The sequence below is a fragment of the Pelophylax lessonae genome (assembly GCF_965119305.1).
Source record: "Pelophylax lessonae genome assembly, chromosome: 2".
NCBI classification, from domain to species: Eukaryota; Metazoa; Chordata; class Amphibia; order Anura; family Ranidae; genus Pelophylax; species Pelophylax lessonae.
The window spans coordinates 130,806,497-130,824,929 of NC_138769.1; the positions used below are offsets into that span (position 1 = coordinate 130,806,497).

The 18,433-nt window shown below is 43.2% G+C and overlaps 1 protein-coding gene across 1 annotated transcript in view; it reads right to left on the reverse strand.

The window, feature by feature from the left end:
- Window positions 1-18,433, reverse strand: part of LOC309546407 (solute carrier family 13 member 2-like) — a 138,300-nt gene that overhangs the window by 18,418 nt on the left and 101,449 nt on the right. Inside the window, exons 9-10 of the mRNA XM_082246068.1 lie at window positions 14,102-14,223; window positions 13,564-13,725 (exon numbers count right to left, since the gene is read on the reverse strand). Of these exons, the coding sequence (XP_082102194.1) occupies window positions 13,564-13,725; window positions 14,102-14,223 (284 nt within the window). The remainder of the gene's footprint in view (window positions 1-13,563; window positions 13,726-14,101; window positions 14,224-18,433) is intronic.

Sequence of the window (18,433 nt, forward strand, 5' to 3'; positions counted from 1 at the left end):
GGCATATCTCTATGTAATATATATGAATTCAAGACATCTGGGAGAGAATGAAGCAGGCACGCGATCTCCGCAAATAATAAGATAATTATAGATATCTAAGGTGTATATTATATGCACTAGATTGCCCCAATAGAACATGCCAGCCCGTGACACCGAAGATCTGGTGCTTAGATCGTTGGTTCCGGTGTCCCGTATAGTGCTGGTAATAGGAGGAGGGGCAGAGATCCGCTGGCCAATCCACCTCTCATTGTGCTGATTTATAGCGAGGCTTGACACGCATAGGCCACCCCTACCGAGGAAGTCAACGGAGCCCTACGCTCTGACGTAACGCGTATAGGGTGGGCGGAGCTTGCGTGGCCGACGCAGATTCTCTCTCCCAGTGGATAACGCTTTCGCTTTACTAGCAGGCACGGCTGAGTGCCATGAACATGTGAGTTGCCTAATATTTCTTAATAAAGCCTACCACAGTGTATATACTGAGAGCATTAGATCTGCCTTTATTATTATTTTACTACATGTCCCGGGACCTCCGGAGGTGAGCAGCTGGAGAGTCAACCCTAGGAGTCTTATACCCTCATATAGGCGTATGCTGGCCCGTTTGGGTCCCTACTGAGGTGAGAGGCCAATCTGTCTGGTGGAGGGATTTCACTATGGGTGTTTGTTTCCCACAAGATTGGAATTGTTGATTTGATCACTTATGCACCATCTGTTGAAGTTGAACACGATCACAGTGGACTATTTATATGGACTCTTTATTTATATCATCACTACAGTATTATTGAGTGCACTTCTAGCGCATCACGTTTATGTATTTTATATATACAGAGAGCACTAGATTTTGTCCCATTCTTATCCCCACATATATCTTGGAATCCCTGGAGCTACACAGTAGAGAGGCCCTTTCCTGGAAATCCATTATCCATGTTATGTGATTGCTGGCCCATTTGGGTCTGATGGGAAGGTGAGAGGCTTATCTGTCTGGTGGAGGGATTCACTAAACGGTGCTCACAATATTCGTTGTTTATCACGATTGGATCACATTTCAGTTGAACACTGGGACTTTTGGAGATTTCTTTGATTGGAGCACTAGCACGATTATGTGCCTTATGAACTGTTTTTCATCTATTATTATCACATATTATCACTGTTTTATTTTGTGTGATTTCTGGCGCAGCACATTTTTGTATTATTTGTATGGTTTGTGATTTGTGAACACGATTGGTGTCTGCTGCCGGATTAGTATTTACACACCTGAGGATATATATTTTTCCACACTATATTCACACACATTAATTTTGTGTTATATTTTGGTTTGCGCTGATAGTTTTTTTGGTATCATATTACTGATGCATGCATTGTCACGGCTCACCATCCTTGTGGCCTCCTGAAATGGTGACAGTACAGTGCAGTGCATGCATCCTTTATCAGCAGCCATTGGCATGGGGAAAAAAAGCCAAACCGGCCTGAGGCTGTCGTTGTGCCATACTCACACAGGTCCTTGTTGACGGCCCTCTGCTGCATGTGCAGTCACTGCAGCATTGCCAAAGTAGAGTTCCACCTGGTGGGCATATCACAAATCAGACTGTTTATGAGCAGGTGGAATTCCCGGTGAATTTCAGCCAACCGAACACTGACTGTGTATGACTGCCTGAAATGGCCACAGACTCTTCTGGCCTGCTTTAGCAGATCTTCAACCCTGAATACCTATTTAGGAAATGCTGCACCACCAAATTGAGGACATGTGCCAGGCATGGCACATATGTTAACCTTTACCTGTTGGAGAGGAGGTTTGTGCCATTATCGCACACCACCTTTTCTGGCCCCAGCTGGCTTGGCATGAACCACCTCTTGGCCTGCTCCAGTGTGGTTCCTGTCCCATAGACACACCAACTGAAGCACTGCATGGCACTTTTTAGCCTGACTCATTGAATAGCCCCTTGAACGCTTAGGGGGTACTTGTGGTTCATAGGACAATTCAGCAGAGGAGGGCATAGAGAAGGAGGAGCGGGTAGAGATGACAAATCTCTCATCATCACCACTACCTGTATGGAAACCTGGCGGCACAACAAGCTGCAGCCTTGAGCCCTGTCTTACCTCCTTCTGAATTGCATGCAGAGTTACCCAGTGTGTTGTGAACTAAATATAGCATCCCTGACCATGCTTGCTGGACCACGTGTCAGCAGTAACGTGAACTTTGCGGCTGACTGCCTTGCCCAACGATGCCACAACATTGCTTTCCATGTGATGGTACAGAGCTGAAATGGCCTTAGATAATAAGGAGTAAGGAGGAGGAACAGAATTGCATCCCTTTTGTGTGGCTTTCATGTGCTTTTGCCAACTGGCTGAGTGGTGGGAGGTTAAATGCCTTGTCAAGCATGTGGTATCCACATGGCTGGGGTTTTTACCATGCATGATGTGCTTGAGACGAAGTTTGAAAATTGGAACAGTGCGATCGGCTGCACATCTGTAAAAAAGTGGCTGTTCTCCACTCTTCCATGATGGCTGCCATGTTGGCGTGGTGCCTCACCCTCACCTAACTCCTCTGCTTTATCCGGTAACCAATTCGCATTAGTGACCTCATCATCATCATCATCTCCCCTATCCTCATTACCACTGGAGACAACTTGGCAATATGCCGCGGCTGGGAGAACATTACTGCCAGTTTGTGTAACAGTGTTCTCCCCTTTCTGTAGGCTCATGTTCCTACCTTCCCCAACCTCAGAACCAACATCTGAATCAAGTAATGGCTGTGCATCGTCAAGGAGCAAGTGGCTGACGCTGTGTTCAAATACTTCAGCTAACTCCTCCATGCCTGATGCTGGGGCTATGGCAGGACAAGCTGTGGACAAGGAGGCAGATTTTGCCACTCTGGCAGCGGCAGTGGACTACACACTAGTCTCTGCTTGGGTGACAGGGGATTAAGATGGTTTAGTAAGCCAGTCCACCACCTCCTCTGTATATTGTGGCTGGATAGCACGGCAACATCACTAAACAGAGGAAATGATACCCTGCCTGAGGCCTGACCATGTCCACCTTTGCCTGTAGACACATACGCTGCTGTCCCCCTCACAGTGCCATGGGATAGTCTGCCTCTCCTTGTTTGCCTCCCAGACATTATGGGGGGTGCTTATTAACAAAATGTAATAGAAATGTGTACGTGGGTGCACTTTAATCAATGGAAAGTGGTGTTTGGTGCACTTTAACCTCACTACACTTTAAGTACTCACTACACAGACACACTCCATGACACATTACAATATACTGCAGTAAATCTGCACTGACGCACTGCAATATACTGCATTAAATGCGCAGTAACACACAGAAATATACTGCGTTAATTGTGCACTAACGCACAGAGATATACTACATTTAATGTGCAGTAATGCACTGAAATATACTGTGTTAAACATGTAGTAACGTACAGAAATATACTGCGTTAAACATGCAGTAACGCACAGAAATATCCTGCATTAAATGTGCAGTAATGCACTGAAATTTACTGCGTTAAACATGAGGTCACGCACTGAAATATACTGTGTTAAATGTGCACTACGCACAGAAAAATCCTGCATTAAACCTGCAGTAATGTACTGAAATTTACTGCGCTAAACGTGCAGTAACACACAGAAATATACTGCATTTAACGTGCAGTCACGCACTGAAATATGCTGCCTTAAACGTGCACTAACTCAGAAATATGCTGCGTTAAATGTGCAGTAACGCACAGAAATATACTGCGTTAATTGTGCACTAACACACAAGAGATATATTGCATTAAACGTGCAGTAACACGCAGAAATAAACTGCTTTAAACATGCAGTGATGCACTAAAATATAGTACTAATTATATTACTAATACTGCGTTAAATGTGCAGTAACGCACAGATCTATACGGCGTTAATCGTGCACTGACTAAAATATACTGCATTAAACATGCAGACAATGCACAATGCACAGACATATACTGTGCTAAGAGTGCACTAATGCACTGAAATATACTGTGTTAAACGGCATGTAACACAGAAATATACTTTGTTAAATATGCACTAATGCACTGAAATATACTGCGTTAAACATGCAGAGGTACACAGAAATATACTGCGTTAAATGTGCACTAACACACTGAAACAAACTGCGTTAATAAGCGCGTAATGCACAGAAATATACTGTGTTAAATGTACACTAATGCACAGATATATACTGCATTAAACATGCAGTCACGCACTGAAATATACTGCATTAAATGTGCAGCAACACACAGTAATATATAGTGTTAATTGTGCACTAATGAACAGAGATATAGTGCATTAAACGTGCAGTAATGCGCTGAAATATACTGCATTAAACATGCAGTAACGCACCGAAATATACTGCATTTAACACGGGATATTTCTGTGTATTAAATCATGTTTAACGCGGTATATTTCTGTGCATTACTGCACATTTAACACAGTATGTTTAACGTGTAGTAACGCACAGAAATATACTGCATTAAATATGCAGTAATGCACTAAAATATACTGCGTTAAATCTGCAGTAACGCACAAAAATATACTGCTTTAAACACGTAGTAACCCACAGAAATATACTTTATTAAGAGTGCACAAATGCACTAAAATTTACTGCATAAAATGTGCACTAATGCACTGAAAAATACTGTGTTAAACAGCGTGTAATGCACTAAAATATACTGCGTTAAACGGGAACTAACACACAGAAATATACTGCGTTAAACGTGCAGTAACAAACAGAAATATACTTTGTTAAATGTGCACTAATGCACTGAAATATACTGCGTTAAACATGCAGAAGCGCACACAAATTTACTGCATTAAATGTGCACTAACGCACTGAAATATATTGTGTTAAACATGCACTAACGCTCAGAAATACACTGCGTTAAATGTGCAGTAACGCACAGAAATATATTGTGCTAAACGTACAGTAACGCACATAAATATGCTGCGTTAAATTTGCAGTAATGCACTGAAATATACTGTGTTAATGTACACTAACGCACAGATATACTGCATTAAACATGCAGTAATGCACTGAAATATACTGCGTTATACATGCAGTAACCCACAGAAATATACTGCGTTTAACACAGGATATCTCTGTGCGTTATTGCACATTTAAAGCAGTATATTCCTGTGCATAACTGCATGTTTAACGCAGCATATTTTAGTGCATTACTGCACGTTTAACACAGGATATTTCTGTGCATACTGCATGTTTAACATGCAGTAACGCACAGAAATATACTGTGTTAAATGTGCTGTAATGCACCGAAATATACTGCATTAAACTGAATTTAATGCACAGAATTATACTGCGTTAAACTTGCAGTAACCCACAGAAATATACTTTGTTAAATGTGCACTAATGCACTGAACTATACTAAGTTAAACATGCAGTAGTGCACAGAAATATACTGCGTTAAATGTGCACTAACGCACTGAAATATACTGCGTTAAACAGCGTGTAATGCACTGAAATATACTGTGTTAAACGTGCATTAACACACAGAAATATACTGCGTTAAATGTGCACTAACGCACATAAATATACTGTGTTAAACGTGCAGTCATGCACTTAAATACTGTATACTGTGCTAAACATGTAGTAATGCACAGAGATATACTGCATTAAACGTGTAGTAAAGCACTGAAATAGTCCTCTGACAGTCGCAGCACGTTCAGATATTCTTCAGTATTGGGTAATGCGCCCTCTCTGCAGGAGCAGGTTAGGTAATGAAAACTTGATAAAAAAGAGTTAAAGACACCTCTAGGGGGCTGTCCCTCTCAACATTACCCTCAGTTATTCAGTGCTGCTCTTCAGTTTCGTAGCAAGCACTATAGGAAGTAAACAAACCCCAAAATAGAGGGGCGGGGGCTGCGACTTTTAGAGGACTCAGAGAAAAGAATTTTACGGTAAGTTCTTACAAAAATTCTATTTTTCCTTACGTCTTCTGTCAGTCGCAGCTTGTTCAGATGTTCTTCACTATTGGGATGTCCCAAAGCAGTGCAGGTGTGAGGGGTGGGAAAAGACGCAACCAAAGAATGGCAACGTGTCAACAAGGCCAGATAAAACTGAGCCAACAGGGCAACAGAAGCTCAACAGGAGCTAACCCCAGAACAAAAATCACCCCACGAAGAGAAAAAAACATGTCTCTTCAACAAAACCGCCACGCTCAAAACTTGCGGCCAAAGGAAGCATCCGAGGATGCCATCACGTCAAGTCTGTAGAATTTTTGTGAAAGTGTGCACAGATGACCAGGTTGCCGCTTGCACACCTGAGCCACAGAAGCCTGATGGCAAAAAGCCCAAGAGGCTCTCACAGCTCTAATAGAATGTGCCCTCACAGGCAAAGGAGGCACCTGACCCTTCAGTGAATAGGCCTGAACAATAGTCTGTCTGATCCATGTGAAAATGGTTGCAGCGGACGCATACATAATGACAGAAAGAGCCGCTCAGGTGTGGTGAAGTACTCCGGGTCGGATCCGCCATCCAGATACTGAGCAATCAAAAGGAAAGTTGACAGCACTCAGGAGTATGATGAAGTAAAAGTGCTTTAATTCCCCATAAAAAAATGAATACATATAGTGCATCACATGGACATGGGACAGGTTAACGCGTCTCACGATTCAGAAGATCGCTTACTCATAACCACAGCGGACGCAACCGAACCCTTCCGAGCTCCCTCAGGTAGGACAACCAGAGAATCAGATGTCCTAAAAGACTCCGTGGCTGACAGGTAGACCACATCCAATCAATGCAAGGCAAACACCTTGGGCATCGCACAAAGCGAAGACAACACAATATCCTTGTTTAGTTGGGAATCCGACACCACCTTAGGAAGAAAAGACTGAGTTGGTCATAGGACCACTGCATCTCTATGAACAACCAGATAAGGCGAATGGCAAGATAGAGCCGCCAGTTCAGACACTCTGCGAACAGAGGTGATAGCCACAGGCAGAGAGATTTCTCTGATGTTCTCAAAAGGAGACCGTTGCAAAATGGACAAGACCAAATTCAGGCCCCATGGAGGCAAAGGAGCCCTCCGTGGTGGAGCCAGATGACGCACCCCTTGCATAAAGCTACAAATCAGGAAAGTAGTCGCCAAGGGACGCTGGAAGAAAAACAGACAAGGCTAATAACTAACCTTTGATCGCGCCCAGCGCCAAACGCTGGACCACACCTTCCTGCAGGAAGGCCAAAACCCTTGCCACCGAAAAGGAGCGAGGATGAAACCCTTGCGACTCACACCAGGCAATATACGCCTTCCAGGTACGATTGTAAATCTTCCTTGAGGTAGTCTTCCGAGCCTTCAATAAGGTAGGAATCACAGCATCCGAGAGACCACTGTCTCTCAACACCTGGCTTTAAACAGCCATGCCGTTAAAGCCAGAGACCGTAAGGCAGGATGGAAGATCGGCCCTCTAACAGCAGATCTTCACTCAGGGGTAGCCGCCAGGGAGACTCTACGACCATTTGTACGAGGTCTGCGTACCAAGACCGATGAGGCCGGTCTGGAGCTACCAGAATTACCTGCACCTGTTCCAATGTCCTCCACGGGCACCACCATGGAGTTAATTAATCCGGAAACAGTGTGGTGCACCCCAGGTGACACCGTCTCCAAAAGGATAGCGGCATTGAAAAACTGATGAGGCACCTCCAGCGTGAGCTTAACGCGGCACCACTGTATGTTCACAATGTTGTGAAAACTCCTCAGGACAGGGGAAAACCTTACCCGACTTCTGGGCTGCGCGGGACCTGAAGGAAACCCGCTAACCTGACTGGGTGGGCTCATCATGCAAAATTGAAATTTAAATTGTAAAAATTTTTCTGACAGAGCAAATAAGCAACCAAAGCGTGTTCCCGCACTGCAGCGGAGGAGGACCAGTCAGGATAGTGCAACCACTTTGCGGCTGTCATTTTGCTACATGACGGGCAGGAAATGGTTAAGCATCTGTAAAATCACTGCTCCTGAAAAAAAGGATTGTTTTTTTAAAAAAATCTTTGCATTAATACATGTCCTCACGGGGCTGTACCCGGACCCCCATACCCCTTTTTGGCCAATTACTCGCATGTAGGCCTCCAAAATGGGCACTTTTGATTTCTCATGTTCGGCCTCAAGAGTTCAATGGAGATGGCATTTGGGGTTAGCACCTTTTCCCTTTTCAGGAGTTCTGTTGCGAACAGAACAGGGAGGCGTTTGGCCCATTCTATTCGTGACATATTTTGCTTAGTGCCTATTCACAGCTGTCTGCATTGGTGCATTCTGTTAACATGCCCACATTGAAGCATCGTTGTGTGTTTCATTATGGCAGCTCGTTAATTTTAAATGGGATGCCAATGCACTGCAGTGAACAGGAAAACATACCCCCAAGAAAAGCAATTTTCTTGCTTTTCCATATCCGATGTATCCCTGTCTCGTATTGACCTTTGTGTGGGCTCCACGTCCATGTCCCATTTACTAATACATATACAATATTTTTCTCAAAGAGTTTTAGACCACTCCCCTCTTATAGCTTGGCTTTGAGTCCCTACCACTTTTATGGTGTCTAAAGCACCCTGGAAACTAAATGCCTTTGGGTTACAATTATTCCCCTCCCATGATAGTATAGAAAGTTATATTTCAGATTTTTTTGACCATTATTCAGATAATATAGATAAGCATAGATAAGTAGTCATGCTATCACTTTTCTCTGCACACTAAAAGAATGATGTTTGAGCACAGGGTGATGCTGCAATCTGGTTGCAGTCTCCCACGCCAATTTTTAAAATGATACAGAACACTGAATCTACCATGGGTTTTCTAACTCAATGTTATTCAATGTTGTTAGAATTTCTTGATTAATTCCCTTTGAAGGCAGATGCTCCTTGGGCTAAAGATGTTGGAGCCTTTGAGGAAGCGGAGTGGGAGGAGGCCTTGCAGGCAGTTCAGGAGTTTTCCCTTAGTGTCCATCAGAAACGTATGCAATTATTTATCCTCCTAAGAGTGTACTACACCCCGCCCAAGTGGCTTAAAATGGGACTGTGAGGACCCTCTTTGTAACACATGCATGCAGTAGAGACCATGGAGACCTAGTTCATTAATTATGGGGGTGCCCAAAACTTCACCTGTATTAGTCAGAAGTTATTAACCTGCTTAACACTGTATTTCAGGTAAATATTCAGCCTGACCCTAAACAATGCATCCTGGACAGTCAGCAATTGCAGACGTTTTCCAAAGTAGCTACAGTGAGGGCATTGTTTTAGGCACCAAGAATGAATCTTGCCCACTGGAAATCTGATAACTTACCTACCTGTAAGGAATGGTAAGCCTATAAGGGTGATACACTATGCCTAGAAAAATATATCTATTATCATAGGGGTTGTCTAGATAAGTTTAAAAAAATATGGGCCCGCGGTTGGACACCCTAGTTGCCCATTTAAGGTGGGGGGGGGGGGGGGGGCAGAGGGGAGTACATATTACTGTACCCTCATCATAGGTTTTGTATGCCTTGGTGTAGATTCACTGCCAATATGCTTTGGATATAATGGCAGTGGTGTTTGCAGTGTTGATGATTTGTTCTGATTAAAAGAAAATACTTTTGGCACTTTTTAGGGGGGGGATGGGTACCTGGTTTTGTTAGGTACCCACTTCCAGGTAAGATCACTGATCTACGTCATGACGTCCATCCCCTCCTCCTTCCTACCCGCTGCCTTCTGGGACCTGTGTGTGTCCCAGAAGACTGCGGGACCATTCAAAAAGCACATCGCCTCGCGCATGCACAGTAGGGAACTGGTTGTGAAGCCTGTGTGGGCTAGAAGGGGAAGGGTCTACACATCCTAAATTACAATTGAGTTGTTAGAAAATATGCTTTATTGATCTTTGGACATAACAGTATGCTTTATATGCTATGGCCACTCTTAATTTCCATGCTGGCTTTGAAATTTTAATAGCTGTGATGGCTTCAAAAATAATTCTTTCTTCCAACACCATTGAAAGATATAAATATGTAATGTCTACAGTTCTTACAAGCAGGCTGTACCTAGGCAAATCAAACTATTTAGCTGAAGTCTCTAAGTCAATGGGTGACTTGGACTGAGTATCAGGCTCACACATACAAATCTGGGACATCTGTCTGGTACCAAAAATTAGTTTCCATTTCCTGTTTTTTCTTTTTTTTTATCCAATACGTTTTTATTATTATTGACATAAGAGAGGAAAACAGTAGCAACCGTGACTACCTACAATAAAGAAAGGAATCTACGATTTACACAGTTGTTCAATATCATGTACATAAGTACTAAAAGGTAGATTATTTACATATAATAGAAGACTACAAATTGTAGACAATTTTAGATGTAATTTAAAGCAATTCACATCATATTGCGTATCATAAAAATTGACATGTTAGAATTGATCATAAAAAAATATTGATTCCTATTGGAGAATGTAAAACACTGTGTAAGCTTTAAACGCAGTAAAAAGAAAAATGAATAGGAAAGAAAAAGCAAGGGAAAAAAAGAAAAAAGTTTCCACTTTCTATTACAGTATGATGGAAGCATCATAAACTTACACAATCATTGTGTCACACATATTTGACTGCTAGTCATTCCTGATTAGACACGTATCTAATCTCTAATGTTAATATGAGCAGCTTTATCAAGCAGATTACAAGAAGAAAAAAAAATAGTTGAAAATGTACAAGCTGTTATAATAATAAACTCTATGTTCATACAGCACATGGTAAAGAAGACTAGTGTATGTTTTGTGTACATACATTTTTCAATTATTGCTCTAGATCAGCAGTCTCCAAACTGCTGCCCGGGGGCCCGGATGCGGCCCTTTGCTTGCTTTAACCTGGCCCTTGGAGAATTATTCCATTCAATGACACCAACAATGGGGCATAATTCCTGTCGCTGACACCGATAATGGGGCATTAATCCCCCCACTGACACCATCAAAAGGGCACAATTCCTCTCATTATCACCAACAGTGGGGAACAATTAGTTCCATTGACACCAATGATGGAGCACAATGTCTTCCATTGACACCAACGATGGAGCACAATGCCTTCTATTGACACCAACAACAGGGCACTACTCCCACTGACACCAACGAAAGGGCACAATTCCTCCAACTGACACTAACAATGGGGCACAATTGCTTCCATTGTCACCAATGAGGGGGCACTAGTCCTTCCGCTGACACCAAAGATAGGGCATTGTTTACTCCCACTGGATACCAGGACATTGTGTACTCCTACTGGCCCTAGTCCAGCCGCCCGAAAGTCTGAAAGACAGTAAACTAGTTCTTTGTTTAGAAAGTTTGGAGAACCAACTCTAGATTTAAAAGACACAGGTATGTTCAGTTCAACACATGTGTATGTGTGTGATTTGTATTCTCTAGCAATTCTACAGCTCTGTATAATCTGCTTCATGAGCAGGACATCTAAATGTTTTCACAGTTTAAAGAGTACCAAAAGAAAAATCCTTCAAGGAAGGACCTTTGCTACTTTTACTGTGAACACCTGCACTGACTGTTGTTTGTAACATCTTCTGCCTGCAGATCAGTCTGGTTAGGAGAATTTTTGAGTCCATTTCCCATTATGCCATTTCATGCAGCTCTGATGAAGGGGGATTGTGTGGCCCCAAAACATGTTGGCTTTTCTTTGCCCTGCTTGTTGTAACCAGTTTAACAAAAAAGACTTTGGACTGATATATTTTATTTGGCTCACTTTGACATATTACACTTAGATTTTTACAATGTCCTCTCCTGGGGGATCCCCATCCTTGTGGTGAGCTGCCAAATACAGGTTAGTTGGGTTTAAGTAATGAGTTTGTCCTTTTTTAATAATCCATGAAAATCCATGTCCAGTACCATTCTACCACTACCTTTTGATCTAAAAGTTGTTGATGCTCTCAGCTAGTACCACTTCATTGGGGAGGAAGTTTGCCTCTAAGTAAGTCCTTCCTCCTTTCCTTAGGCAAGTCATAGATTAAGACATGTGACATTTTATGCTATCAAGATATCTCTCTGCATAGTTATATATCAGCTATGTTAACAATGAGTGTGATCCACCGAGACAGAGGAGAAAATAGATATGGGATTATGAGTGTTTGCATACCATTATAATCCACTTTCTGTAAACAACCAATTCAATTTACATAATTTGCACGGTATTGATTTATTTTCTGCTCTGTGGTGTTATATCATTGGAAGTTGGTGGCTGAGTAAGTAAAATCTCTTGATGAGAGCTCTGAATTATGGTCTATTAAGAAGGTACTGTATTAATGTATATCCTTTGAATTTTTTATATTCACATGTAAAACAGGTTGGAGTAATGTAAGTGGATCCATGTATTGTTATACACCCTATCAATATGTAGTTTATAAATATATAAGTAAAGAGATTACCTAAGTATGTCCTGACCAATTGAAAACAATATCAGTGTGTCTGATAGCTTATCTCAACAGTTAAGCCTGGAACACACTATTAGCAAGGTCCATAAAGACATGGGTGAGCGAGTTTGGGGTGGAGGAACTTGACTGGCCTGCACCCGATAAAAGACCTTTAGGATGAATTAGAGCAGAGACTGCGAACCAGGCCTTCTTGTCCAACATCAGTGCCTAACCTCACAAATGCGCTTCTGGAAGAATGGTCAAACATTCTCCATAGACACACTCCTAAACCTTGTGGACAGCCTTCCCAGAAGAGTTGATCCTGTTATAGCTGCAAAAGCTGGGCCAAGTCAATATTGAACCCTACAGACTAAGACTGGGATTCCTTTAAAGTTCATGTGCGTGTAAAGACAGGTGTCCCAATACTTTTGACAATAGTGTATATCCTATTAATGTAGGCTTCTTATCTACTCTATGGCAGACACATTTTTGGAAAATACCACTGCATACATTATTTTGAAGTAGATAAAAGGAAACTGCATGTAGGCAGGTGCTGCAGTCTGTACTCCCCACCACAGGTGGCGCTCAACTGCAAAAGGGGTAGGAAGTTATGATGAACCTGGTATGAATTCCTGCAGTCACAAGGAGACAGTTGTCTGATTGGACGCTGTCGCCCCACGTGACTTCAGTGGCCATCTTGGCTCAGGCAGAGTCTATTTAAGGCTCCGGCTCCCAGGTTTGGCACGCTTTATGTAAATTGCTAGTGTAGGCACAGGTTCGCCATCTGGCAGGGACATTGCTTACAGATAGGGAAAGGTTTCCCAGAAGTAGCGGCCGTGCAGGGACTATCTCTACCTCACTTCAGGAAGCCTTCCCTCTTGGGTGTGGACTGGCCAGGCCACATTCCACTCCTTGTGGCAGATGCTGTCAGCATCTTTGAAGTCTACAGACCACTCTTGCAGTTCATAAGTGGCTCTGGATGGGCATGCCTACCTGCAGGGCCTTGTTGTGTTGTGTTGGACCTTTCTACAATATATTGTTATTGCCTAACTTGTCTAACTTGCCTGTGTGTTTACTGCCCACCACACCACGCTGCACCTTTGTCACATGCATGCCCCCCCATGATAGAACATATGCTGTTCATCTGATTTTTTACTTTGTTTCTTACCATGGATGCTAGGATTGGTAGGAACAGTGTAGTTGTCGCTACGTTACTGGTACATTCTGTAAATGTAGCAATCAGCAGACACAAGACTAGAGCAATTGCAGCTGGTGGAATACTCTCCAACGGAGTGAGCTTTTCTCCAAGCCAACTCGACAACCCTGAATCCTAAATGAGAAAAAAAATAGGCTATTGACTCTTTATTCCAACATATTAAAATCTGACAGCAAGACTAGTGATAAATGCTGTTTCTAGTTTACCATAGGAGTAGCTGATCTGTCTCATTCCAAGCATGTTTGACATGAAGCTGGGTGAGTATATTATCTTTAAGTGTTACCTATGTGGCATGAAATCACACAGCCTCTCTTAAAACTGTCCAAGAGAGGCATTTCATAATTGTTTTACATGTGTCTTATAGGCAAGTTCATGACTTTGGAAGTGACAGTACAGACTCCCTATTTCAAAGCCATTTTTCTGTGATATATTACCTTTTTTTGTGTGGTTTTAGGTAAACTAACACTTTAAGGCAAAAACTATGTCTTACCTCACTGCCCTTAGCTAGAGCAAATCCTCCTCCCAGCAGGATGACAATGTTCCAGGGCATCTTCTCGTTTACAGTCTTCCAGTCCAAGAGAGGCGGTGGTACATAGATTTTTATTTTTTTTCCTAATATTAAATGAAGCAGCAGAAAAGAAGATGGTGAAAAGTGCTGTGAGGACTTTTATTAAAATGTATCTGTAGCGACCTTATTAACAATCTGAAATTATATAAACTTAATAGTCCATAGTAGCCAAGATAAAGCTCCAAAAATCATCATAGCAACCTAACATGATGACGTATTGACCCTGTCTCCTCCACCTTCCCCTGGGTGCCTTGGTTTCAACATCGATGCGCAGCAACGGCTGGTGGTGGGTGCATGCGCAGTCCACCGTGCATGCCGGAGCCTGGGTCAGGCGGTCTGAACTCATCCGGCTCCAGGGTGGTTGGATGTTCCTTGATACGTCTTATAGCGACGATCCAGGAGAGGGAAACATCTAATACCACATGCCTGTTTTTACTTTTGAGAGCCTTTCTTGTGTGTCCCTATTGAAACAGTATTACACTAGCGCGGCTGTGCGCTCTTTCCTTTTTTTCTTTGTTTTTGTGTAAAGCTCCAAACAAGTAGCTGAATATAAACAACCGTGTCTGGGTAACAAAAAATACAGATAAACGGTCCCTGCAATAGAAGCGGTATTATACTCACCTCTGTGGTAGACCTTGTTTCCTACCTTCCCTCCATTCCAGCCCTGCAGCCCCTACCAGCATCTTCAGCATTCAACACTTCCAAAAGTGTTGAAGGCTGTGTCCCTCACCATAGTGTGGTTTCCTCCTCCCACACCTACATCAATATAGGGCACAGAAATGTGATAGGAATCAGACGATGGAATTATGCTGAAAATGAAGAGGTTCCTTTAGGCCTAGGTGTTGACAGTTTATTTCCAAACACACTTTACTAAATGAAATATAAAGAATCCGCGCTTAGGATAATTCTAAGCTTCTAATAAAATACTGGCTGCAGCCCACCTATGCACTATATTCCTAAAAATATAGTAAGAATGAAGATAAAAGGAAGGTGTATGGCGCTGCCAAAATGTACTAATAGTTCCGTATGTACAACAGAGATGCTGAATGTGTATTCAATGTGTGTCTCCACTGTGAATTCTAAATTAATAAAGTGTCAAGTGCATCATGTGTGTGACAAATAAATTATATAGTAAGTGCAACAATATAGGCGATCCAATCCTGTGAGGGGTTTGCAATGGTGCTAAAACCGTGCAGAAATATATAGAAAGTATAAAAATGGGTGAAAAATAGAATGTGGGTAAAAATATAAAAAATGTGGGTGATATCTGCCCAAAAAAATTAGGAAAAATTAATGAAACTCAGTAAAATCAGTTGGGTCCACTTAAATGAACTGTGACCTTATAACTATACAATAAATAGCATCATATATGACATAGAACTGAGTAAAAGATTGGTATACAAATCTTATAAACCACTCTAAAAAATGGCAGCAATAGTCCAGGTGTTGGTAAGTCCGTAATAACTGAAAAAAACCTAAAAAAGGAGGGTGGTCCCACAATGGAAAAAATGTCATCGCGCCACATCCGCCCAAGTGGAACGCACATCCGCCCCGTGGAACGCACGGCGTCCCGGAAGTGCGCGACTATTGCTTTTTTATGCCGATTACCCTCTTTTCGTTTGGGAGTACCTATTTTCTTTGAATCTAATAAAGTAATTTTAAAAGCGGTACTACTCTATATGAGCCTTCTTCCCCCATATACATCGGTGCACCTGCGGACCCTAATGCCAAGGACCCTGGTACGCAAGACTTGAGCAGAATATTGGACCACACAATCACCCCAGGATTATATACCTAAGGCCTGTGGAGCAAGAGGATGATGCCGTGAGGAGGACCGTAGCAGAGTCCAGAGACCCGTAGGCAGGCATCCGCCCACAACAGACAGCGTGCGGCACCCTCCCCCCTCAGACCCGGAAGGGAGTACACGTGGTGACACACCGCGCGCCAGAGAGCAGCCGTTCCAAAGGAGCCGAGCCTAGACCGGAGTGGAGCCTCCTTTTCCCCAGAGCGGAGTGGAGAGTCTTGGAACGACCAGGCTGTACGTTGGAGGTCGTGCAGAGACGGTGGGACCGGCCTTGGTGAGTCCCGAGACTATTACAACTTGAGCTGTATGTTTGGCCGTGCCACACGAGTACATTCACAAACGGAGGAGGTTCAGGAAAGGGGGGGGTTGGAAGATATAACATCCCATTAAGAAATATGAGGGATAAAGGATACGGACGCTGGTAAATGTCTGCTCTCCCCCCCCCATTTCCTATGCAGACTAGTGAACTGTACAATATAAAGAGACCAGGCCGGTCCACAGATATCTCCGCTTACTTTTTAAGGGGAGCACGTTGTGAAAGAGTGGAGGAACAGTATAGGATGGCTCCAACAAAGGCTGGAACAGCAGGGAACACAGGATCAAAGAAAGACAGTAAAAATAATAACAGCAGTAAGGAATTACAGGCTCAGAACATTGCGGACACAGCTGAGCAGATGGCGGTGGCGGGAAAGGAACAGTCAACGGCACAATCCCCCCCTCCCCAAAATTTATCAATACAGTCTCCTGAATGGAAAGAGTTAATATCTCTTATGCCTACGAAACAAGATCTAACTGCAATGGCTGCCTCGATAGTCAGCTCATTAACCAGCGAAATCAACTCTTTAAGGGGTCAGATACAGAAAATGGATGGAAGGATAGAGGGGGTGGAAAAAGACCAGGCCCAGATGGCAGAGAGAGTGGAGAGCATAGAGTCTTCGCAGAGATCATTTGCCAAACAGCTAATCATGATACAGCTGCAACAAGATGATGGAGAAAATAGGCATCGGCGGAATAACATACGCCTAAGAGGGCTACCTGAGACAGTGGAGGGACCCAACCTATCTGCCAAAATGACCGAGATTTTTAATAGCCTTCTGGACAGACCCCAGTTGGAGGCAATTGAGATGGACAGGGTCCACAGAGTAAGGGCTCCAAGGAGCATGGGCGAGGGATACCCACGAGATGTCCTGGCTAGGGTACATTTTTACGCCCTAAAAGAAAAAATAATGAGGAAGGCATGGGATAGGGGCCCCTTTGAGTTTGAAGGGGCAACGATCCGGCTCTTACCAGATCTATCAAGCAACACCCTAAGAATGCGAGCAGCAGTGAAACCCCTACTGGAGGAAATTCGGAAGGCAGGGGCCATCTATCACTGGGGTCACCCATTTCATCTAAAAGTCAAGAAAGGGGAACTGACCTTTACACTGCGCTGGCCTGATCAACTGCCAGGACTTTTTGCCTTCCTAGAGATTCAGCCGATCAGGGTCACTGACTGGCTGGGCCCCTCAGCTTTTAAGTAGAACCCAGGAATATCAATACAAGAATAAAGCTATTATTAATATAAGTCATATATGACTAATCTGGGATTGACTTGGGGTCACGGTCGGGGGAGGATGCGGGTCCAGGGGTAATTGGGGAGCCATGATTATTCTGGATTAATTGGTATTCAAGGGCAGTAATTTGCGGTGTTCTCTTTCCTTTATATTTGTGTTCTCTCTTTATCCCCCTCGGTGTCCTGCTGGTCTAGTGCTTTGGTTCCTCTCTTGGGTCTAAAACTCTCTGGGCATGGTCTTCGAAAGTAGGAGCCCTATGAGTTTGGAAACGAGCAGATGAGTGATTAGAAAAGGTAGAGTAATTCCAATAGGAGGCACAGAGCAGGTCAGAGGGGGCACATACGTGATATGGTGGAGGGGGAGGGGGTCGAGGGAGGAGGATCACCAATACTAGGTAGCTAGGGGGGCTCAGGAGTTAAATAATGTGTTTGGTAATTACAAAAGAAAAGGGATCCTGATACAGCGGGTGGATACAGGAATGTATAGGTAGGGGGGAATATATACGGGAACCCCAATCCTCCCTAGAGATAGCAACACAGGGGCGGATGCCTAGGGTACATGGACCTGCAGAGGTCGGTGTGTTTATTTCTTTCATTTTTCTTTTTCTTTTTGTTTTTTTCTTTATATCCTAAACTGGAGGAAATGAATGCACCTACAGGCTTATGTTAATTTGTCAACTCATTAGGAGATACAGATATTGTGGGTTGTGTTAGATTTGCTCCTGTTCACGGTATGAATCCTCGGATTTGCCCACCCAAATAGGTTGCGTCTAGTTACGCAGGGTCGAGAGTCGACCAATAGGATCACGCTCCACTGGCACTTCTTTGGGGGGGGGGGGTGGAAAAGGGGGGGGTTGTTCTGTCTTTTTTTTTTTTTTTTCTCTTTTTTTTTTTTTTT